The 23,755-nt window shown below is 49.9% G+C and overlaps 7 protein-coding genes across 7 annotated transcripts; 5 read left to right on the top strand and 2 right to left on the bottom strand.

Annotated features, from left to right (window-relative positions):
- Positions 1–823: 823 nt before the first annotated feature.
- Positions 824–3,769, top strand: Asppvi_006665 (putative ARID/BRIGHT domain protein (SWI1); the record flags this gene model as incomplete). Its single annotated transcript, XM_043302563.1, has 1 exon — positions 824–3,769. The coding sequence occupies one exon, from the start codon at positions 824–826 to the stop codon at positions 3,767–3,769; it is 2,946 nt and encodes a 981-aa protein (XP_043158498.1).
- A 1,134-nt stretch (positions 3,770–4,903) lies between these two features.
- Positions 4,904–5,428, bottom strand: Asppvi_006664 (mitochondrial 54S ribosomal protein mL49; the record flags this gene model as incomplete). The annotated part of the gene is made up of 1 exon (XM_043302562.1): positions 4,904–5,428. The coding sequence occupies one exon, from the start codon at positions 5,426–5,428 to the stop codon at positions 4,904–4,906; it is 525 nt and encodes a 174-aa protein (XP_043158497.1).
- Positions 5,429–6,052: 624 nt separating this feature from the next.
- On the top strand, positions 6,053–7,480 carry Asppvi_006663 (eukaryotic translation initiation factor 3 subunit E; the record flags this gene model as incomplete). The annotated part of the gene is made up of 2 exons (XM_043302561.1): positions 6,053–7,194; positions 7,255–7,480. The coding sequence occupies 2 exons, from the start codon at positions 6,053–6,055 to the stop codon at positions 7,478–7,480; spliced, it is 1,368 nt and encodes a 455-aa protein (XP_043158496.1).
- A 4,550-nt stretch (positions 7,481–12,030) lies between these two features.
- On the bottom strand, positions 12,031–13,166 carry Asppvi_006662 (ArsA family ATPase; the record flags this gene model as incomplete). The annotated part of the gene is made up of 3 exons (XM_043302560.1): positions 12,031–12,073; positions 12,126–12,715; positions 12,777–13,166. The coding sequence occupies 3 exons, from the start codon at positions 13,164–13,166 to the stop codon at positions 12,031–12,033; spliced, it is 1,023 nt and encodes a 340-aa protein (XP_043158495.1).
- A 709-nt stretch (positions 13,167–13,875) lies between these two features.
- Positions 13,876–14,466, top strand: Asppvi_006661 (hydroxyisourate hydrolase; the record flags this gene model as incomplete). The annotated part of the gene is made up of 1 exon (XM_043302559.1): positions 13,876–14,466. One exon carries the CDS (start codon positions 13,876–13,878, stop codon positions 14,464–14,466), a length of 591 nt encoding a protein of 196 aa, XP_043158494.1.
- Positions 14,467–17,439: 2,973 nt separating this feature from the next.
- On the top strand, positions 17,440–19,418 carry atfA (bZIP transcription factor atfA; the record flags this gene model as incomplete). The annotated part of the gene is made up of 3 exons (XM_043302558.1): positions 17,440–17,548; positions 17,914–19,045; positions 19,112–19,418. 3 exons carry the CDS (start codon positions 17,440–17,442, stop codon positions 19,416–19,418), a joined length of 1,548 nt encoding a protein of 515 aa, XP_043158493.1.
- A 1,150-nt stretch (positions 19,419–20,568) lies between these two features.
- On the top strand, positions 20,569–23,735 carry Asppvi_006659 (tubulin gamma complex associated family protein; the record flags this gene model as incomplete). The annotated part of the gene is made up of 2 exons (XM_043302557.1): positions 20,569–21,844; positions 21,907–23,735. 2 exons carry the CDS (start codon positions 20,569–20,571, stop codon positions 23,733–23,735), a joined length of 3,105 nt encoding a protein of 1,034 aa, XP_043158492.1.
- Positions 23,736–23,755: the final 20 nt, after the last annotated feature.

Here is a 23,755-nt window from a genome sequence, read left to right as displayed (position 1 = left end):
ACCGCCCACCCACTTGACTTATGCCATTGGATTGTGCCTGCTTTGTCCAGAGCACACTTCACATGTGTCGCCACGCACTACTGGCCATCCAATCTGGCCATTCTTCGGGACCAGTCACACACGTTGCAATCCCCATCCTGTGGTGCTCATAGTTCCAGCGCTTCTTTGGCTTATTATTTCATCTTATTGATTAAAGTCTTCATTACTCTTGTATTCTGTTGTTACCGTTTTTTATTCATCCTGGTGTTACAGCTTAGTTGCTCTTTACTTACACTGATGGTTGTGCCTCATTGACAGTTCCATCCCTGTTTTCTGCCTTTGCGCTCCGGCGCCTGGAATCCCGTGACTTCCCATCGTCCTCCTTGCACTCTCTCAAGCCTCTCAACCGCTGCTATTTCGGGACCGGTGTAATCGTACGCTTACGAGTCGGCATCTAAGTTATCCAGCCTTGTCGGTATGTACAAAACCTTTGCGCTATTTTTACTCCCTCAGTACCGGTCTTGTTCCGTGTCTTCATTACTTGCAGCTCTTGCGACGTATGTTTCTGATAGTCTGTTCTGCGTGGTCGTTGCTTCTCAAATGCTCGTGGCGCAGATTCAAAGCGCGACTCAACCACAACCCCCGACGCGTCTATAGCCCCCACCTTGCCCTTTCTGTGATGACTTTCGTCAATAGTTGCCTCATCTGTTGCATCATTGATTTTCATGTTGATTTCGTCGCGAGACTGACAGTTGCTTATTAATGATGACCGAGCCTGTTTTGTGCGTGTGTCACATTCGCTGACGATCATCGCCTTGCAGATGGGTTGGTAAGACCACACGACATGAATGCCTGGCTAGCCGACGCCTCGAACCTCCAGAGCCATGACAATGGTGCCTTTAATCAAACAACAATAGATCCTTCTACGGCATTTCTCCATGCATCTCCCACGCCGCCAGACCCCAGTCAGTTTCAGCGCATGTTCAATGGAGTACCGCGAAATGCCTCCCCCGGATTCCACAACCCTAACCAGGTGATTCCGTCCAAGAGATCACGACCAGAGGATGGCCTCTCAATGTCACCCAGGCAAGCGCCTGGCGGGCTTTCCGTATCGCGATCTCAGACGCCTCATCAAGTGCCTTTCCCTGGTTACCAGGGGCCTGCGAATGGCGCCCAGCAATTCCCTTCCCATGCCGCGCCGTACCAACATTTCCAGCAAGGGACTCCGACTAATGTCACTCAGTCCCCCATTATGCAAGACTTTGACCAGCACGGCGTGCAGAGACTGGGAACGGCCTCTCCTAGCCCATTCTCGCCCGCTGGCCCCCATGTCGGCCCTCATATGTCCCCGTCGCAATCAGATCATCCAAGTAGAGTCAACACACCGCAAAACAGCTCATTTATACCAGGTCAGCCTTTCCCTCAAGGGATGGGCCCGCAATTTGCACCCGCTCCTACGATGACTTCTGCTGCTGTTCAAGCGCCCATGCAAGCGAACTTTAGCAGTATGCCGCAATATCAGCAAGCGATGGCCGCTCAACAGCAGCGACTGCACGCGTTGCAGATGCAGAGCCAAGGTCGTCCTATGAATATGAATCCTGCGATGGCAGGACGACCCGTGGCAGCGGGGATGAACGCCATGGCAAACCCTCAGCAAATGGCAGCCATTAGGCAAATGCAGCAAAATATGGCGAAACCACCCAATCCTGAGGGCTTTATGAGGTCGTTGCAGAAATTTATGATGTCGCGCAATCTGCCTTTGGATCCGAATCCCATAGTTTGTGGTCGCCCTATCAATTTGGTCCAGCTCTATGCGACCGTCATGAAACTGGGTGGGTCAAAGAAGGTAAGCGCTGCAAACATGTGGCCTGTAATAGCCCAACAGCTTCAGTTCCCTCCGATGCAATTTCCTATGGCTGTACAGGAGATTCGGGAGCACTATCAAAGGAACCTCGCTGCGTACGAACAGGCTTTTCTCAGCACTCAACAGAAGCAGTTTGCAGATCAAATGCAGCAAAACTCGCTGCCGCGACAGCCAAGCGATCCCTCGGCTCTCCAGTTTCAGTCGCCAACAGTCAAACAGGGCCAAGGGTTCGAAGTACCTCAACCAGTTGGTGCCTCTCCTGGTACCATGTCTGTAGCAAACAATGCGCAGCAAAACATTCCAAATGGCTTCGCGACCCCGACCCAAGTCAAAGCGTCGAACAAACAACAACAGCATCGACTAAGTGTATCCCGTCAGTCTCAGCCTCCAGCAACCCCACAGGATTCTACAGGCCAGTTACCAAACCAGTCCCCTGCTCAGTCAACAAAACCTCTAGGGGCAACACCGGGAAAGTCGGCGAAGACATTCGAGCAAKCCTCTGATCAACCTTTGAAACATCCGATACAAGATCCTTTCAAACCGATGGTTTTGCCGGAGAGCAGCTTGCACGGTCCGATAGCTTTGGATGAAATGTACCAGCTTGGGGAAGAAATAACTAGGTTGAAACCAAACGTGCCTTCCTTTGCCGAGCTTGGCGTTATTGACATTCACGCGCTCACAATGAGCATCAAGTCTGGTATTCATGCGGAGATGCGCCTGGCGCTGGATACTCTTGTATCCCTCTCTTGCGAACCAGCCGTCCAAATCTCGCTCGATAATTGCGAAGATTTGATTGATAGCTTGATCGAATGTGCCGAGGACCAAGCTGATCTGCTTGCTGAACACGCCGTGGAGGTTTCGGATGTGATGTTACTGCCCTCGTACGAGGAGGTTACTCGTGGATGTCAGGCAGAATGGACTTCTCTTGCCGACGTCCCCGAGTTTGGAAGCCTTGAATATGAGCTCGATCGGGCTGTTGACAGACTCATCTGCGTCACCACAATATTGCGAAACCTTTCCTTCACTGAATCGAACTTTGGGTTATTATCAACTGCCCCCGTTGTACAGTTCATATCAACCATTGTCCGATACTTAGGGACTCGAAACATGCTTCTTCGAACCCATCAAAACACGTTGGATTTCATGAAGGACGCTGTCATCTATTTGAGCAATTTGGCACATGTGATTCAGTTACCAAGCAAAGAGGAGGCCCTTTGTCTGTTGCATTTTCTTTTGTCGTTCGCCCCATTTCCTCCTCCAACGTTGGGTCCAGACGGCGTCATGTTTACATCCTACAACGCCTCGATTCACAAATACACTCCCGCCGCCGTCGACAGCTTAGCTAAGCTCCTGGCCAGAGATGACCCGAACAGGACGTTCTTTAAAGCAATATTCTCCGGTGATGGAGCGCCCTGTTCACAGCATGAATTGCTGACCCGTGCTTTCGGACTAGCTATTTGTCCAGTCCCCGATCAACTGCGGAAACATCTAGCCATAGCGGACGCCCGCAAGGTATTCCTCATGCAGGGATTATTGGCAGCCGACATTCTTTCTTCGTTTGCTGATGGTACGTTGGCCAAACAATGGCTTGAATCGATCGACGGGTTCGCTATTCATCTTCTGCGGCTCTCATGTTTGCTGAGCACTGAACGTGTCCCTCCCCCTAATACCAATTCTCGCCAGTCGCATGCTGCCCGAGGCCAGGCGGAGGCAGAGGCCTCCGCGTATAGTTCTATCATCAATCGAGGTTTAACAATCCTGTGTCGACTAGCGGAGAAGTCGAAACTCGCTGACAATAGTTCCGCGCGGAATTTTCCGTCTGGAATCATCCCGAAAAAAGAGAGCCTACTTGGTGCATTGTTGATGCCGAACGTTGACCCTGGCGTTGTTCGGCAGCTGATCTCTTATGCTCGTTTAGCCGAGTGAAATGCGTTAAACCTAATGGAATACTCCTCCGCTTCTTGCTCTCTTTCAGCTTCAAACTCCCTTTTATTGGATATTCAAGCGACCGCAGCGGGCTTGCCATCTTGCAAAGCCAGTTTTGTTCATTCTCGTCATGCCTTCTTCTGATCTCGATGAGGACTCACTCATACCTGTTCCATGCCTTTTTTGTATCTGTTCGGCGCCGGTGGGAGAAATATTGTGGGGCGTGACTGTGTATCATTCTGTCTATCACTGTAGAATACCCTCGGGCAAAATAATCATTCATGATGTCTATATGGGTAAATACACCATCGTTGTCATCATCTCAAAACATTCATTCTCCGTTCGTAATGACCTACATATGCCTGGTTCTCTTCGCCTCGCGTTAAAGGAGGCCACAAGCTTCTCCGCAAGTAAATTGGTCATCGTTCTCACATGGAACTGGAAGGACCCTGCAGAACATATTAAGAGCCTCGCCTGAGTTCTCACTGGTACTAGATKCTGAAGCTGCTTTTATGTGGCCCAATTGATTAATTCCAGAAGCATATGTCTTTTCGTCTGATTTGACTGGACTATTGGACATGTACTAGAGTGTAAATAGTACAAATAGCCACACAACCGAGAAATGGCAGAGATGAGATCAGATGAGGAAAGATAGAAAGAGGAGGACAATCCCCAGAGTACAGCAAAAGCCAGAGCCTTCAATGACAGCAATGAGAAACCCGCAACACGGACACCAGCAAGAGAATCGTACAATGCAAAAAAGGGACATGAAACGAAACGACGATCCAAGGACAGTGAAACGCGATAAACAAGTAGCCCATTCATGTAACCATCAAAGATTCAGTTCCTGTTCATCTTGGAGTTTCCATGGGCCCCTTCCCTCCGCAAAACAACATTTCACTTCTCTTCTTCGATCCTTTTGGTAGTGCGTTTGAAACTGAAGCTTGAAATAGCTCTTTTCCATGGAATATGTAAATCGGTAATCGATTTTCGAGTAGATGATGATAATAGATAAAGGGGAACGGAAAGGTAGTCGTTCATGCTGAAGGAGCCGATACGTCACTGCTTAGAAGTTACGCTCCAGAAGGAACTTTTGAATCTCAGGCTTCCGCCAGCCCTACATGGTGGTATCAATTAGCGATTGGATGGATAGAGCAGAAAGACAGCACTGGACCGCGCGAGGTATATCCACTGGCATACCTTGACGATAATATGGCCATTGAGACGGTTGATAGTGACGTCCGGGCTTTTTGGCGAGCGAGGGTCGCCGCTTTCAAGACCGAGATACCGCGCAAGGTCGCTCCTCAATGCTTCTAGATCACCTTCCGTCTTCTGAATCTTGGTCTGTTGCTTGGTACCGCCAGCTTTTGTGACGAGGTACACGGGGAGTTGGTTTGATGCTGTGCGACGAATGAAATATGGGAGGTTTGTGAGTTGCAGGTTTGCACCAGGAGGAGGAACGGCTCCTGTTGTTGCTGAAGGGGTTTCTTTCAGAGTCTGGGATTGCCGTTTGAGCTGAACCAGGAACGTCCGAGACTGATGGGCGGAAGGCTTTGATTTGGAGTGTTGAGCGGTTCTCAATGAGTGAACTGCAGTAACACACGTCAGTACTGTCACGTCCAATCTGATTCCCACATCTGCTTCTCTGTTTCCGTTCATGTTTTTGCTATAGCTCGCTTATGGATAGAAACGCATGGGACAGGCGGATTCAACGGAGACTTACGAGAAGAGATCGATCTAGACTGTGAAGATAATGTGGAGAAAGGGCTACATGTCCTCGACGAAGCGACAAACTGTGAAGCGTTGAGGAAGAGGGGAGCTGCAGTCGACTGCTTGCGAACAGCCGAGCAGACTGGCAGAGACTGCAAGAAAGATGCCATCGGCTGCGGATATGGAAAAACGCGGCCTGCAATGGATGAAACTCTGGCAATCCCGACGCGTGGATGTGATGAAGAGCCCCGACCACAAATGGGTTCTATCACAGGGGATGTGAGCGCGACGTACGATCGAAGAGAGGTCCTACAGAAATGTCAAACATCATCCTACAACATACGATTTCTTGCTTTCTGCGCGGAGACCTGTTGCTAGTCCCAAAGAGGGCTAGCGCGCCCACCAGCCCTCCCGCCCACATTTTCGCCAGCGCAAAGAAACCGCCGCACACTTTCTTTGGCACGGGACGAAAGAAGAGACAGAGAGAGAGAGACTTCAACACAGTCCTCGCTGCTGTTCCCACTTCATATAGCCCGCGCTTTCCTGTCTTCCTGCTGTCCATCCTACACTAACATGGCAGCCAACGTTCCCCCTTCCGCTGAGACTCTCAGCAGTGGTGCCGCGGCCCACCCTTCGAACACCGCTGAAGAAATCGCCAACCAATACAACCTGCTTCCCAAGTTGATCCCCTATCTCGACCGTCACCTCGTCTTTCCTCTGCTTGAATTCAGTTCGGGCCAAGATGACGAGAAGGAAGTTGTCCGTGCGAAGTATGAGCTTTTGAAGCACACGAACATGACCGACTATGTTGCCAATCTCTGGAAGGAGATCAACAACTCCGACGCCATTCCCGATGAGTTCGTGAAGAAGAGGGAGGAGGTTCTCGCCAAGTTGCAACAGTACGAGGAGGAGAGCGCCAAGATCACTCAGCTGCTGCAGGATGAGAGCGTCGTGGCCAACCTGCGAAGCGACAAGGTCGCCAACTTAAAGTTCCTCGAGGAACAGCACGGAGTGACCATTGAAATGGTCAACAGCCTTTACGACTACGGCCGGTTCCAGTACAGCTGCGGCAGCTACGGTAATGCGGCAGAGCTCCTCTATCAGTTCCGTGTTCTTTCGACGGATAACGACAAAGTCGCCTCGGCTACATGGGGTAAGTTCGCTTCGGAGATCCTCACCACCAGCTGGGAGGCTGCGATGGAGGAAGTCCAGAAGGTCAAAGATTCGATTGAGACCCGTCTATTCAACAACCCTCTGGGTCAGCTCCAGAACCGCTCCTGGCTGATTCACTGGTCTCTTTTCCCCTTCTTCAACCATGATCCCGCTCGCGATGTCCTGACCGATCTCTTCTTCTCCCCCGCCTACATCAACACCATCCAGACCAACTGCCCCTGGATCCTGCGGTACCTTGCCGCGGCAGTTATCACCAACCGTAACCGCGCACACAAGAGCAGCAGTGTATACCAGAAGCAATTGAAGGACTTGGTCCGTGTGGTGCGCCAGGAGGGTTATGAGTACAACGACCCTATCACCGACTTCGTCAAGGCTCTCTACGTTGATTTCGATTTCGAAGAGGCTCAGAAGAAGCTGGGCGAGGCCGAGGATGTGCTCCGAAGTGACTTCTTCCTTGTTTCCACCGCTGATGCCTTTGTCGAGGCTGCCCGGCACCTCATCTCCGAGAGCTACTGCAAGATCCACCAGCGGATTGATATCAAGTATGTAACAGTATCTTAAATTTGAACGCAGGCGGCGGACAACTGACATTGGAAAAATAGGGATCTTTCCACCCGTCTCGGCTTGAACCAGGATGAGGGCGAGAAGTGGATTGTCAACCTGATCCGCGACACACGTGTTGATGCCAAGATCGACTACAAGGAGGGCACCGTGATCATGAATCACCCTCCCCAGTCTGTGTACCAGCAGGTCATCGAGAGGACCAAGGGTGCTTTCTTCCGGACACAAGTGCTGAGGTTCGTCTGCTTATTGTATCCACAATACTGACAAATTACTAATTTTTATTCTCTCACAGCGCGGCTGTTGCGAAATAAAGTAAAGAATTCGATTTACGCCCCGAAAACAAAATTCATCCTTTTTCCTTCCTCCGAATGGTTCTGTTCATGTTAAAAATTCCCACGATCTGTGGGTTTCTCGTGTGATGGGACCAAGCAGAGTGGCATCAGGCTGGCGTTCAGGTGGTCCACTTTTCATGTTCCCCGTAATTTCTCCTCCTTTCTATTTTACGTTGTCAGTTTCAGATATCTCTCTTGGGCCTCCTGCTTGACTCTCTTTGTGTTTCTGTGATGGTGAGAAAAGAAAACGAGTGGCCATAGATCGAATCTTTGACATTTCTAAGGGTCTAGAAGCGAGGGAAGAACCGAAAGGGAAGCCACCTCGAGTCCGTATTCCGGGACTGGGATTTTACTTCAGAGCCGGGCGAATGGCCGATTGTAACGATTGATGAGAGTCATGTTGTTTCGCATGGTCTCAGAGCTTTGTGCTATGTTGATTGATCCATTGATATATGCTGTTACGAATGGTCTATAGACAGATGAGTGAAATTCAGTGTCAACCTTCCGGTTGCCTCAAGTCATTCCTGTATTCATTCCATTGCCTATGGCCTTATCAGCTTGCTGGACGGCCCAGGTGACCGTGAAGAATGAAACTGCCTTTGAAGAGGGATGTTCTCGTGTATTTGCAGAAAGGAAGAGGCCAATGGAGTACGTCTCTGGGACGAACGAAGGCGATCCACAAGCCAAAGCAACCCGAAAAATGAATTGTAGTCGAGACCAGTTGTTAATATATGGCCCGATTTCAAATCTCACGAGTTGCTCGAACGAAAGACGGATGTGACATAACGCTTGCAGCGAAGATGCCGGTCTTGATTAAGAGGAAATAGTAGGTGGCAAATGGACTGGAGCGCTCAACTGGGGTATATTGTGAAAAGCAAAAGCCAGGAGACAATCCAAACGAATATGCTCGAAGATATCACTGGCTCTAAACCGGTGAAAGTCTATTTTCAATCGAATGATTCGGAATCATCGCCCACGCCGCCCTCCGTGATCAACGGGCTGCCTGCGATAACTAAAGGTGCGCACCGGTACTATCTCGTTGATGTAAGGCTCTGACTCCCTGCAGGAACTGGGTGCAAGGATATCTCCTGTCATCCGAAGGGATTCCTGCCGTTCGTACTCTCGTGACATGATGGCCAGATCATTGATTTGTTCCTGTGGGATCATGTTAGCGGCAGTGCAGTAGGAAAGCAATGCTAGAAGGGAGCAGAGACCCGCGTCAAAGGCACACCATTGATGAGATAGCCGTCGCGCCCCTGTTTGTATCAAGCTCGCGGGTTAGGCAGACTCTTCCTATTTATCACGTTCTCCAACTAAGTAATCGTTTACCTGGTAAGTATAAGGTCTGACAGTTGCCGATGGTCCAAGGAAATACTGGATATGGCCCAGCACAATATGTCTTGAGAGACCATAGCCTGGTAGCCAATATTGCTGGACTTGTGACATCTTCAAAATGGTTTGTCCTTCTAGATTGAACGCTTCGAGGTATATAAGCTTGATTGGATGCTCGCGTAGGATGGCTGTCTAGGCAAGGTGATGATGGCACGAAGCAGGTACATGAATGGACGACGAGTGTATATATAACCCCAGACCGACTCTACTCATGTAAGGGATAACGGCGAGATAAATACGAAGATCGTCTGCATGAGTCCGAAGGAATTGATTGAAGTTCGAGATGCTCGCTGCAATACAATCGTACTCGCTTAGTGAAGCTGATCAGCATTCCCATTTGCAACCACTATAGAATCTTCGAGACGAGATCACACTTACAGTAGTCCAGAACTGAGTATCCGTCACGAGCAGAGTGATAAGATGGCTGGAAAGCCAATTTGGCTCATTGTGCTCATCGGATCCCGGAAGGACCGCCTCACTCTTTGAGAGGACGAGATTCAACCCCTTTTCGCACCGGTAAAACAAAAGTGAGGCTTGATTTTGACGAAGACTAATACCGTTCGCAAATCGAAGCAAGCTGCACCCATGCCATGCGCTCCTAGGCCGCTGCGCCCAGGGCCGGATCCTATTCCTTAATCGTGCGTCTCAATTTCAAGATCCTTGGACTAGATTGCGGTGAACATGCGGCACCAAATTGGTCTGTTAGGATGTTGTCGTGGCTCCATGCGCTGACATCCTAGGACCTGCCCAGGTAGTGGAATATTTATCGTAACATTCCGAAACCTTCTTCTAACTTTCCCCAGCTCAAAAAGGGCGCTTAGTATTCCGAGTTTAAATGTATATTGAGATCAAAGCTGGTCGTAAACAGACGGGTCCGGGTCCCACTGATCATCGTCGTGAGATCCGAGAGCTATTATCTATGCGCAGTGGATTTGTTGTACACGCAGACATGAGAGCAATGCCACGCTCGACCCATTTCTTGTATCTGCGAAAAGAGCCAGTGCATGTTAGACAAATCAAAGCAGCAGCTGGAATTCTAGGAGGAACTTCACTCTCTCAACTGACCCCGACAGTAGGTAACTAAGGTATAGACATGCCGAGTCCGAGAACGCGTGGACCAGTTGCCAACAACTATATTGATCCAGAACCGAGAAGAAGGGCACTGCATTGTATGCACAAGGCCGATTCAGGAAGCGATGCTCGACGTCTTCCATGCAGTGTCCCCCGCAACTCATATTTATCGATGGCTCCGTCTTGCAAACAGACCTCCCAGGTTTCGTTCTTAAGAATCCGCGGAAACGATCCGAGACCCTTCAGCAACAAAACAAAATAATAACGATTTTGGATTCGGTGACTTCTCATACGACAGTCCATCAGTTCATCAGTCGACTCCTAAGCGCTCATCGATGCAATGTATCCAACAAGGATCCGCCCTTGCGGCCAATGAAACAGTCTGAAGCAGAACGTTACAAGACTTTCCGCTGGGACTTGGTGGCCTCCACCCAGCTACGTACATGGGAAGGGCCCGTCGGCTGATTTTATCTGGCTACTTCTTGCGTAGATGCAGCTACTAAAACACCAGTGTGGCCGGAGAGCGACCAGCCAACCATTGCATACCGTGGCCATTGGGACGCATGGTCAACGACTCCATTTCGCACCAGTTCGAGTATGCCACACTATCACAGCGTCATTGCTGCATCTAGACTTGCCTTTAACTGATGCTGTGTGCGTTCAGGTGCTTCCTGAATGGCTCGGCATGGACCTTGCGCATACCCACTATGGCAGCCAAGGCAGCTATTTCTATAAATGTCTTCCCAGACTTGCCCTGACGATCACGGCTTGCGCCGTGGGTAACCTTTGACTACAATTGCAGCTTCCACTGAAAGAAGAGAGTGATGGCCGCTCTCGTCGAGCTCAAAGAAAGCGAATGCAGCGAGCTTTTTTCAGGCCGTATAAGCCCAAGGTGGATTGTAGTCATACAATCTCCGATGAAGCTGCTTCACTTGCTCTGGCGAGTTCGAGACCTTAATCTTCAAGCAACCCCACGCACGAGGAATCAGCGAACTGCCCGATACTACTGGAACAGGGCCCATATTTGCTTCAGGCACCGAGCACGATCCTGCTTCGGAGATCTTTGGCAACTGGAACCTACTAAGTGGACCAGTTGAGCAAACCAGAGGCTCCGGCCTCCTTTACAACATCAAGGCTGGGAATACTGAGTACCTTGCGCTATTCAGGTATCAAGGCGAAGTGCTGTAGTCCACCCGACAAAGACATTCTGTCTTCTGATTCATATCCAAATTGGTTGGAGTGTCAATACTACAGCTTATCACTCGTCCCCATTCAATTGGAATAAGCAAGTTTCGCGACAGCACCTGCTGATCTGTTGAGCTTCATCACGTCCAGACGTTTTGCTGACTATGCTAATTCCCGTCATCAACCTAATAAGAATTCACACACATAGCACAGTATATCATTTCAAGACATTTTCATGTAAAATGACTTACATCCTGCACTGATCCAATGGCTCTTCAAGTTGACATGAAGCGAAGTTGAGGCGTGCATTTGTCAAAGCAATAGGACCCACTTGACTCCAAGCATTCTTGATATTCAATGAAACTAGAACCACATAATGTCTGCGCCTCCCATTTATCGCGGCAACCCTTAGTCAACTCGTGTTTCGAGCTGCCAGCTTATTCGCCTTCAGAGAAATCTCAAACAGCATGAATGAGGCTTCAAGAGGCAACAAGAACTTGCTCGAGGCTTTGAGAACCTTTGTGACATTATGTTAAATGGTTTCCCTCGCCGATCTTTCGGAGACTGAAAGTGAGGCGCTGTGGCAAATCACTCCAAAGAAGTCAGCTACCCCCATGTGTGTCGTGTGTCGACTGAGACAAGAGCAAAGTACAACGAGAAAGCACAAGATTCTACAGTTAGATTATTCGAGTCAGAACCAGTAGACTGAATACGAGGGTGAACCTGAGCATAGAACGCAGTATGATCTCGAATCATTATGGTCTATTCATTTCGTAACTCGTCCCGACTATATCTCTTATGGCTCTCATATCGATACAACATGTTTAGGGTAGTCTATTGGGGAGGAACGTAAGGGTGGACAAGCATCTCGCTGAACCTGTAGACATTGTTAGTCATTGTTTTCAACGAGTATTGGATGGAGGACTGACTTTTCCAGCTTCTCCTTTCCTCTAACTTCCTCAACCAGTAATGGCATCCGGACAACGTTGAAATCTTCGTAAAGCTCCTCGATTTGCTCAAGGTACTTCTTCTGCATCTTCCTGCGAGCATTGCACTGCTCGCATCCGCTTCCTTCCTTGGGGAACAGAAGCTGGTTGACCACAATGGCATGGGTATCGATACCGTAGCTCGTGAGTTCCTGGATCATACGCTCCGTCTCGTACAGAGACAGGAATTCGGCGATGCAGACACAGACGAAAGTGGTCATGTCGGGGTTCTTAAACTGCGTATTCACCTCGCTAATAGTCTCCCGCAGAGACTCCATCTTTTGGAGGAGCTCGTCGATGTTCTGTCCGCCTGGGAGGCCGCCACGAGCACCGAGGATCGAGTTCAGCATTGGTCCGAATTGAGACGATAGCTGAGAGAGCTTCGCGAGGGCCTTCTCAAGGACGGTAGGAAATTGAAGGAAGCGAAGGGTGTGTCCGGTTGGTGCAGTGTCGAACACAATAACCTCATAAGACAGAGACTTGACTTGCTTCAAGACTTCGGCGAAGGACATGGCTTCGTCGACACCGGGAATCTACAGACGTTGATTGTTAGCATGGACACACGCTCCTAGTAATGTCAAAAGTTGCACATACGCTGAAAGCCAGATCCTGCATCATGTTACCCATACCCAGTCCGGCCATGGGATCATCGCCCTGCGACTCCCCACTAGCGAGGAGATCCTGGATGCTGCCGTTCGGGTCAATCTCCATAGCGCTAAGGTTGGAGTATCCATCGACCAGCCTGGCCTCCTTTCCAAACTTCTGCCCGAATGCATCGCTCAGGTTGTGTGCGGGGTCGGTCGAGATGAGCAGGACAGATTTGCGGACTTTCGCTAGCTGGATCGCGAGCGAGCATGATGTTGTTGTCTTCCCGACACCTCCTTTACCACCAACGAAGATCCATCGCAAGGTCTTCTGGCTGAGAATGGACTGGAGCGTTGGCTCCATGAGATCGTCGCCGTGCACGACCGCGGTCGAAGACATTTTGAAGAATTCGGAAATTGAGAATCCGGCACGCAGAAATCTATCGCAACTTAATGCAGTGAGAAGATGCTCGGATTCTTTGGAAAGGGGTAATTTGCTTGTTCGGTGAGCAGTGATGGGGCCTGAATTTACACGTATTGTTTCCCCGCAGAAGCCAAAAGTTTTGATTGTGGTGTGTTGAAGCTTCCGAGAAATGGGCTCGAAAGAGATTTGTGTCGCAGGGACCTGGCTTGAATCGTATCGACAGACAAGCAAGCAAACACAGAAAAAGAAAACTATTTACGACCGTCAAAGCACCGTCAAAGTGGTAGAATCATCTGGACGCTCCAGCCATCAACGGCGGGGCACGTGCCGGAGCGTTCTGCCTGAGGCCCCAACTTCTATGCAATGGGATGATCTCAACTTTACTCAAGATCTAATTGAGTCGACATAATAGACCTAGTGCCACCTTCATCTATGCGCCCGTTGTAATGGCTCTCGGAGCTCCAGGAGCAATGGTTATGTAGCCAAATCTCATATTCCGCACAAAAGCCACAAGGTCAACGCCCCACTGAAGGTATACTCCGTATGGAGTACAGCTGTCGGTGCTCTCCGATGCGTGAGAAGCGGAGATAGGAAAAGACCCCATGTGCCAACAGATGGTCATGCTCTACTTCTTGAGAAAAGTTTCTCACACTTGCTTCTCCGAACCTCGTTCTAAATCTACTTAATGGACGTTGGGAACCAACAGATCCAGTCAACAGACCAATTGGTTAAAGCCAGCGACCGTCTTGCCCTCTACCAGAAACAGCTCCTTCAAGCCTCAAGCCCATCACCACAAACCACATCTTCCAGTCGCAGTATCTCAACCGCCGCACAGGCAGCTAGCCAAATGTCTCGCGATCCCATCACCTGCCATGTCCTGAACACTCTGACGGGTACCCCCGCCGCAGATCTCCCAGTAACTCTGACATTCCTCGGGAGCAGCAATGGCAGCAGCACCAGCCAAAGTCCCATCACGTTCAGCGCAACGACGGACGCAGACGGACGTGTGAAGAGCTGGACTGCCACCGCCGCGACGACTACGACAGTTTTCGCGGTACTTTCGTCGCTCCCGACTGCGGATAGCAAGACGAACTGGGCGGTGCGTTTTGACGTTGGGCCCTGGTATGAAGCGCAGGGGATCGAGAGCTTCTGGCCGGAGGTGGAGGTGAAGTTTACAGTGAAGGGACGTGGACGGGAGGGAGAGGAGGGTTGGCGCCACTACCATGTGCCGGTGCTGCTGGGGCCTTGGAACTATTCTACTTATCGGGGTTCTTAAAACGAGGCCGTTGATGGTTTGATAGTGATGGAAGACAAGGTGTGGATCATTAGTTCCTCTTTTCCCCTTTTCCTGATTGTGGAGCGCGCACAGTGACGTATCTGGAGAAGCTCTAAAAAGATGAAACATGGACTACCAGAGGCACTCCGTCAATATCTTCAAGATGGGGTATTTTTAAATGCTGCAATTGAATATGTATTTCCGGCGAGCTGGAATTTACAAGTAGATGAACTCGATTTATAAAATAAGTCATCCTGGATATGATATAAACAAAGGTGCAGCGAGAATGCTTAAATTAGAATCAATGGTCTGGTCAAGTTGTTAACTGCGCTGCTTTGTGACTTGTGACGCTGCTCCTCCATCCGATCGCCAACTTAGCTAAGTGAGCATCCACACGCAGCAGTTCTCGAGCATTGCAAGCACTAGAAGCTATCGGTCAACCTACTACTACTCCAAAGTCAAGCATAGATATGCAACGAAACCAGGTGGACATTCGAATGAAGGCAAATAAATGCTATCTGGGAGAAATAGAGTCGACGCTGGGTTACACGAATTTAGGATGAGACTCATATTCCACAATTGCAAGGTAATAGCTGCATGGCAAAATTAAACCAAGCGAGTAATCCAAGATACCGACAGGCTGTACAGAGTAGCTAGTGATGCAACCCCAACTCCAGCCAAGTATTTTCCGAATATCTTGAGATCCATCAAGAGATCGTCAGTTGGATGGTTGGAATAGAGTATATGCTCGAATTTCCCTGGTAAGCGATACTGTTCGTTGATTTCCGAGACTAGACAGACGGGTAGCGTGGCCACGGGCCACGCTGAGCATTTCCCCATTCGCATCCAGTTTGTGATGCCACAACAGGATTCGTGGACTTAGCTACCTTGCCTAGAGTGAGAATCAGGCTAATCACAACTGAATCATGCCAGGGGACCTGGCAGACCAGATTCAATGCATTGGCTCCGTGGAAGCATCCTGCGCCATTGCAAGGGCTGGCCAAGCCTGACATAAAGGATGCAAGTAATCTACCTTGATGAGCACTACCTTGACAAATTTTACTGTGGTTACTGTAGTAAATGTGTCGTCTTCTCATCTTGCTTCATACAGTCACTACATGATAGCACTAGTGCTAGTGCATATGGGGTCGTCTTAATTGAGAAGTTAGTCCGTGTGCCTGCTGGAGGGACGGATCCGAGTGGCAACTGGCGAACCTGGCAGATGTATGTCTGTTGTCCAACCAGAAAATCGGGAATTCAATATCACGTGACTAGAGCCCACTCCGCGAGCGGCCTTGGTCATTGCGTCATTGCTGAGATCCAATCAGCAGCGCAGAGGAATAGAGGGTGAGAGTCGAGACCCAATTAGGTATTGAAGGATTCTTCCACCCCCCCAAGTCTTTGTTGGCTGGTTTCACAAAATTCACATCAGGCTATCTCTGGATCATCTTTTCAATGGAATCGCATTGAATGAAGCCCTAGTCCGTACAAACAACTCTTTCGACTGAGACATGCGTATACTACTAGTGTCCTCGTCTGATAGACATTACTACTCAACTCTCAGAATCTGAATCCTGCAAGTTTGTGGTGGTACTTCTAGGGTGACTACGGGAGTTTCTACACACTAAAATGTTGTATGTAGAGAGGTACTTTGAAGAGTCAGGGTTGCAAAATCCAGGTGGGGCCGGGAACCTGGCCCATGAGTGGCAGGCCGCCAGTCCATGTGGGCCCATCTATCGCCCAGTGGCCACCCGGCTCCTCCGACACCCCAAAGGAAAATTCCTGTCGTCGTCACCGTGATCTCATCCAAGTTTTCCCTGCCCCATCTCCCCGTGATTTTCTCTCTATGCTGCTTCTGGGCTCTTGTGTGCTGGTTCTGGCTCATTTGATTTTACACTTTTCGAGTCATCTTTATCCCTGGATAGCAGGCAAGCATTCTTTTAACCTTTCTCCATATTACTCGACCAAACAGGGGAAGAAAGGAGGAAGAAAATTTAGAAGCAGTTTGCTTATCAAATTCCCCTGTTATCCAACCACCGCGTCTGGTGTGGCTCCGACGGGATTTCGTCATCCATATTGGTCGAGAGATATTGCTGGGGAGTCCACAGCACCACAGGTAAGGGCGATGATTTTTGGCTGCTACCATAACTATTCAGATTAGATTTCTTGTTATTCGTTTCCCTCTGGTCTTGGAATTTCATTAGTATTTTCTTTTCTTTTTCTTTTCTTTTTTTTATTATTATTTTTCCCTTTAATTTTGCTGGTCTCTTCCATCTCTCCCTCCATCAGTAGCAGATTGAAAAGGGAGAATCAGAGAGATCACATATTGAAAGAGAAATAATAATATTGAAAACTTAAAGAATAATAAGCAGAAAGAAGGAGAAGAAGAGGGATTGCTGGGATAACATAAACTGATTCGAGGTTGCAACCAGGAAGGACAACCACAGGCTTTTGTACTCATCCAGGGTTGCATGTTTCTGGCGTGACGGGGAACTATCTACCTGATAGCAGACTAGTCGGATGCTGACTAGTCGAAACGCTTAGCTCACCACCCTCGACCGCCTCCCCTCTTCTTCCATTCTTTTCTTCCACCCCCCTAAAATAAAATACTCCTTGTTGAACCGGACTACGTCACAACTCTTCTTCTCCCCTTGACACCTCGAAAAGTCACTACACACTAAGTACGTGCACTTTTGCCTTGGGTGTATGTATAGTACAGCACCAGGGAAAAGACGAAAGAAGAAGCAGAGACCAGACCAACGACAAAGCAAATTATCAACATATCCTTATCTTATTCTACTGTTCTATTTGAGCTACTTTTCTAACTGGTTCATCGCAAATTTGTTCTGTGTCGCCACCACGTCCACTCGCTTGTTTCCCGTCTTTTTCCCTTCCCTTACTATTCCTACCACAACCTTGGTCACTCGCGGCTCCCCTGCGCTCGCATAATATATTGTTTCCTCCTCCGGGTCTATGATGTCTGCTGCTGTCGCTTCATCTGTGCCCGCAAATCTACCGCATAGTACAAAAGCTCGTAATTCATCGCCAATGGATTCGAAGAAGAACGCGTTGGACGCTGGAGGTGAGTTGTATATCTGCTTTTTGTGTGTTATGGATATGAATCCTGGTACCTTTACACGAAACCTTCTGTCTATCCTCTGGTCTTCCCCTCCTTCCTGAAGTCTTGACTCTTTTTGGTCTGGCAATACGCCACTTCTTCCCCAGATACTGCGATCTGTTTTCCTGCCGTCGGGATGACCTCACACTTGGCGTCATCGATGGAGGGGATTTTCCTTATCAGATTCCGACCCTGTCAACCACGCGATGCAAAGAAAACACCCTTTACAACACCCACAACACGTTTGATCAAATCACCTTGCTGTCGCATCATCGTTACTGCAACCTTATTGCACTTCTACTGACCTGGGTTCTAATTGCGCACCCCAGATTCCAAGGCGCCTTCCGACACTAAGGACCAGAAGCCTGATGTCGACTCGCAAACCTCGCTGGCGCCTCCCCCACGACCTGCTGTAACTACTGCCACAGATACTCCAGATTACTTCAACTCGGTCCACAATCCCTTCTCTCTGGAGCCCAATCCCTTCGAACAATCATTTGGGGGTGGTTCCCAGAGCGAAACTCCGGGAAAGTCGTTACTACCCCCTGTAGCAGCGCTCACCTCACCTGCTTTGCCTGGCACCACTTCTACTGGTGGCTATAATTGGTCCAATTCGTTGCGCTCTGGGCCGTTGAGTCCTGCCATGCTTGCTGGACCAGCTGGTGGTAATGATTATTTCGACAGCATTGGCCGAGGTTTCCCAACTCCCAACGAGTCTTCTCTTCGCACCGGTCTAACTCCAGGTGGGGGGGGTTCTATGTTTCCTGCGCCGAGTCCGAACTCCCAGGCGATTCTGCAGCAACTACAGAGTGGCGGTGCGACTCCCTCCACAATTGAATTCCATCGTACTGCATTGAACGCTGCCAAAAAGAACGGCTTGAGTGGTCCTACTTCCAATCCCACAGCCGATTCTGAGGGAGTCCACAGTGTGAGCATGGATATCAAGAGCAGTCAGCCTGCCAGCGTGGACCCTTTCACGCATCACGATGCAGCAGATGCAGCCAACGGGTTGTTCATGTTGGCCAAGGGCGGACAAGCCAATCAATTCGTCTCCAACCAATCGTCTGTTCCACCTCATACTATTCCGGGTAGCAATCAATCGCGTGATGCAGACAGGCGTGGATCTCAAAATATCAATGGCTCCGTAGCCAGTAGTAGAGAGATGAGTGGTGATGCATCTGACATGCAGGCAGAACAGGCAAAGCCTTCCGCCAGAGGGAAAGGGAAGAAGAATACTGCCACGAAAACAGGCAATACAGCCAACAACAGACGCAAAGCAGACGATACACCCGCCAAGGGTCCGAACAAGAAGGCCAAGATGAGTATTAGCTCCGGCAGCGCCGAGCCCCCCTCCGAAGCTGGCGACTCCGAGGATGAAGATGACACGAAGAAGAAATCTCAAACCGACACGAAGAAGATGACGGACGAAGAGAAGAGGAGAAATTTCTTGGAGAGGAACCGGTACGCTCTTGACTGTTGCAGGACTCCCCAGGCAACACTGATTTGATACTAATATAATCTGGCTAGGGTCGCGGCTCTGAAATGTCGTCAACGCAAGAAACAGTGGCTTGCCAATCTTCAGGCGAAGGTTGAGCTATTTACTACGGAGAATGACGCGCTCACCGCCACTGTCACGCAGCTTCGCGAGGAAATTGTCAACCTTAAGACCCTGTTGCTTGCTCACAAGGACTGTCCCGTTTCTCAAGCACAGGGACTAGGTCCTCTCATGATGAATGGAATGTCGACAGGATTCGACCCTCATCCGTACAACATCGCAAACAACATGGGTATGCAGCCAGGTGCACCTATCCCTACTCAGGGTATGCGACGATGATAATGTGATTTCGCCCCCTTCATGATCTTTAATTGACGCCTGATCATGATTATGACATCTAAAAATTCGATCTCTGCTCGACAGTGTACAGGCCGCTTGGGTCTAGACGGAGATACGGTGTTTCTCACTTTAGCTTTTTCGCCCCTACGCGGGCTCTTACATTTCGATTTCTCGGCTGCGACTTTCCCGCGGACCTATGGCATGGGCCGGTGTTTATGATGTGTACGAACTTCAAAATTGACGGGAAGATCCAGCTGGTGCGACGGACTTTGATTGCACTCTCGGAAGGTGCAGTTTGGGGCGCAAAAGATTTTTTGGCGGTTTGATTCGTTTCTTTCTCCTGTCTGTCTTCTTATCTCGAATCCTTTTTTTCTCTAACTCCAAGCCTCGGGTTGCATTTGTGGCTCTCAGGGCTCGGGCAGTGTAGTATCTCTGTACTCTTGCCTTCCTTTTTTCGTTCATCACCGGGGAGTATTTTTACTTGTTTTTTATGTCCATGGGGGCACTGGTGTTTCCTGCCGTTATTCTCAGTTTTAATCGGGCGGCGTTGGAGGCTCAGGTTTGTTCTGGTGTCTTGATGACTTCCTGCGCGTATGGTGTCTTAGGCATTGTGAATGAAACGCGATTCAGGTCATACAGGTTTCAGTTTGTAAATTGGATCATCGTCGTCGGTGTATAATCCTTCGAGAAGCCTAAACTGCGTCGAGGATTATCCCTTAAAGTGTTACGTAGCCGTTTTCCCTATAATGAATGCATTAGGCACCTAACCAAGAACTCCGTACCTTACTGACGTCTGCCGGTCTTGGCGTGTCCAAATTGATACAGATAACTCCAGACAAACAAAAATATCCCAGCCTTAATGAGCCCTTTTGCTATGAGAATTGAAGCTGTCCCTCCAAGTGGATGAGGTAATCTATCGGAGTACTTTCTCAACTCAATTCCCCAGGATGCACTGTGGCACTTCGGAAACTCTCCTTGACGTCGAGACACTGATCAACAAACTCCCCACCTTCGCGTTTTCCTTCACCCGTGTCACGTACGGGTCGACTCGAGCAACGCGGCATTGAAAAACAGAAGTCCTCGAGAAAGCCAGCAAATTGAGGACAGGCGGCATTTCAGAAGGCAGAATCCGCGAACGGCGGCCCAGACAATGTCTTCGCGTCAACCCGCGCGCCCGCGTCGCATCGAAGATGCCCTTTCTCAACTTGTTGATTCCCTAACTCCACCTATTTCCCTCTCAGAGATCGGCGATACAGTCTCCGAAGACGCAGACGAGCTACTTGCTGAAGCAGAAGAACGCCGACACCACGAGAACCTCGAACGTGCATGGCGCATCATCGACACATACACCAGCTCTGGAAATGACCATGCCTCGCCAGCTGACGGCCCGGGCCTGGGCATCAGTCGCAGAGGTAGTTTAGCAGGAGGGGAGAACATCAATAACGCGTCGGACCTTATCAAGCGGAAGCTTCTCCGGGAGAATGCGAGCCCCGACAAAGCTGTGCGGTTCTCAAACTTGTATTCGCGCTTGCTGACGCAGCCGGTTCTGTCGCAGAAATGGGCGATCCTGTACTTGCTATATCGGTTGTCGGGCTCGGATCCCCAGCTCGAGACTGCGGATGAGAATGGGAGGAGTCGGAGTCCGCTTATGGATGCGGGGAATCTGCAGAATATGATGTTGAAAAGTGGTCATCAGAGAGTAAGGCATGGCCAGGGCCCAAGATTGGAGGGGGATTCGGACGAGGACGGCCCGGCTGTCAGTTCTTCTGCTTCGCAGATTCCAGCGAAGATGGAGCGGAAGGCCTCCGTGCGGCGGCAGGAGTGGGAGAAGGAAAAGGATATCGACCAGGAACACGGCCATGTCACAGCTGACAGAGTTAAAGGAGGTCGAATGGCTCGCGGCGCACACGATGCTGCGCCTAAAGATAGCCGCCCTGTGGACGATCAGAAGGCATCGTTTCAAACCCAGTCATTTTCAGATAACTTCGAAAAGCGGCCTCATGAGAGCGGACTTTTACGTGATTTACCGTACAACTTGCAAGGATTGTCGTCTTCAAATTTGGAATTCTCGTCATCTTCTGTTCTAAAACTACCACCGACTCTTCCCATACCCGTCTTATCTCTCCTGAACACCTTGGCTGAGCCGTGTCTGCTATACAAAGGTCTGTCGAAATATGTGGAGGATTCTGGAAGCGGCTTGCTCACCCAGAGCTTGCGGGCTGCTCTTTCAAACGAGCTCCGTTCCTACCTGGGTCTTGTAGCAACCTTGGAAGGGGAGATTCGAAGGGCGCTGGCCGCTAGCGGAGATCCCTATCAGTCCAAGGAATCGTCCAAGGGGTTGGTAACGTTGAAGCGTTGTGTAGTATGGACAAGAGACGCGACAATGGCGTTACGGTTGATGAGTTTGATAGTTGAGGAGGCTCGGAGTAAGTGTGATTTCCCCTCGGCTGTGTTTTTTAGTCTTTCCATCGAGCTAACGGCGCTCCAGGCAAAAAGGGTGGTCAATTGATATCCTTGATTCACGGGTTCTCGACATCTCACGGCGACCCTTTTGTTAGTACCTTTGCGGAGAAGCTGCTCTCGCACGTTACACGCCCGTTTTACGATATGCTGCGACTGTGGATCTATGATGGTGAGCTTTCAGATCCGTACCAGGAGTTTTTTGTCGTGGAACCAGAATTCAGACCGAACACGGATCCACGACGCCTTGCGACCAGTGTCTGGGAAGACAAATATAAACTGGATGACGAGATGGTACCGTCAATCATCACGCAGGACTTTGCGAAGAAAGTGTTTCTTATCGGCAAATCGTTGAATTTCATCAGATACGGATGCGGGGACTCTGGATGGGTTGAGGCATACTCTAAAGAAGCGTCCAAAGAATTGCACTATGGTGATACGGCTAGCCTCGAGGCATCAATCGATGAAGCCTACAAAACAACTATGGCGCGACTCATCTATCTCATGGACGAAAAGTTCAAGCTGTTCGACCACTTGCATGCGCTCAAGAAGTATCTGCTACTGGGCCAGGGCGACTTCATCGCCTTGCTCATGGAATCTCTGGCATCGAACCTCGATCGGCCTGCCAATTCACAATATAGGCATACTCTCACCGCGCAGCTGGAGCATGCCATTCGTGCTTCCAACGCGCAATACGACCCGCCCGACGTACTCCGCCGTTTGGATGCCCGTATGCTGGAGCTCAGTCACGGCGAGATAGGATGGGACTGCTTTACTCTCGAATACAAGATAGATGCCCCTGTTGACGTTGTTATCACGCCCTGGGGCTCGACTCAATATCTGAAGGTGTTCAATTTCCTGTGGCGAGTTAAGCGCGTCGAATTTGCCCTGGGCAGCACTTGGCGGCGATGTATGACTGGCGCTCGCGGAGTCTTAGGAAGCGTCAGCGACAAAGTTGGAGCTGACTGGAAACGGGCAAGGTGCGTCATCGCAGAAATGATTCATTTTGTTTGCCAGCTCCAGTACTACATCCTCTTTGAAGTCATTGAGGCCAGTTGGGATCAATTGCAGGCAGCCATATCCAAGCCAGGGTGTACGCTTGACGATTTGATTGAAGCACATACCAAATATCTCAACTCTATCACGCACAAGGGTCTGTTAGGCTCGACATCATCCCGCACCGCATCCGGTCACAAACAAGAAGAGGGCTTCTTGACCCAGCTCCATCAAATATTGAAGATCATGCTGGCGTACAAGGATGCCGTTGATGGACTCTATTCGTTCTCGGTGGCAGAATTTACCCGAAGACAAGAGCTCAGTGCTAAAATAGAAACGCGCACTGCTCAGGGGCGCTGGGGCATTACTGAGCGCGATCTCCTATCTTCCCGGCATCCACAAGGGCATAAGAACTCATTATCGTCATTCCCCCCATCACTGGCCCAAACTCCAACTGTCGGAGTCGATGGCAATGGGTTCGATACCCCGTCATCCCTCGCCGGCCAAGAGCTTTCTGCAGACGACCACATGCTGGCGTCACTTCGCACACGCCTGCGCGAGCTCTCTGCGGAGTTCCGCTCCAGACTGAACGTACTACTGGGCGACCTAGCCTACCAACCTGATGTCGACATGCGCTTCCTTGGAGTCGTCATGAACTTCAACGATGTCTATGAACCAGTCCGGAGAAGGAGGACAGCAACGACCAGCACCAAGGACAAGGAGCGGGCAAGACGAAAGGCTGCAGCATCTACCGCGCCTGGAGGCAGTGGCGAGGCCGGGACCCAAAAGGATGCCAGAAGGGAAAGGAAGGACACCTCAGGAGCTGAGCATAGCGGTAATGGAAGTGGAACTGGGCCATGATTTCAATTCGTGACATTTTT

This window comes from Aspergillus pseudoviridinutans, assembly GCF_018340605.1.
Source record: "Aspergillus pseudoviridinutans IFM 55266 DNA, scaffold_4, whole genome shotgun sequence".
Lineage (NCBI taxonomy): Eukaryota > Fungi > Ascomycota > Eurotiomycetes > Eurotiales > Aspergillaceae > Aspergillus > Aspergillus pseudoviridinutans.
The sequence above is the reverse complement of the archived record's forward strand: the minus strand, read 5'-3'. Positions and strand labels throughout refer to the sequence as shown.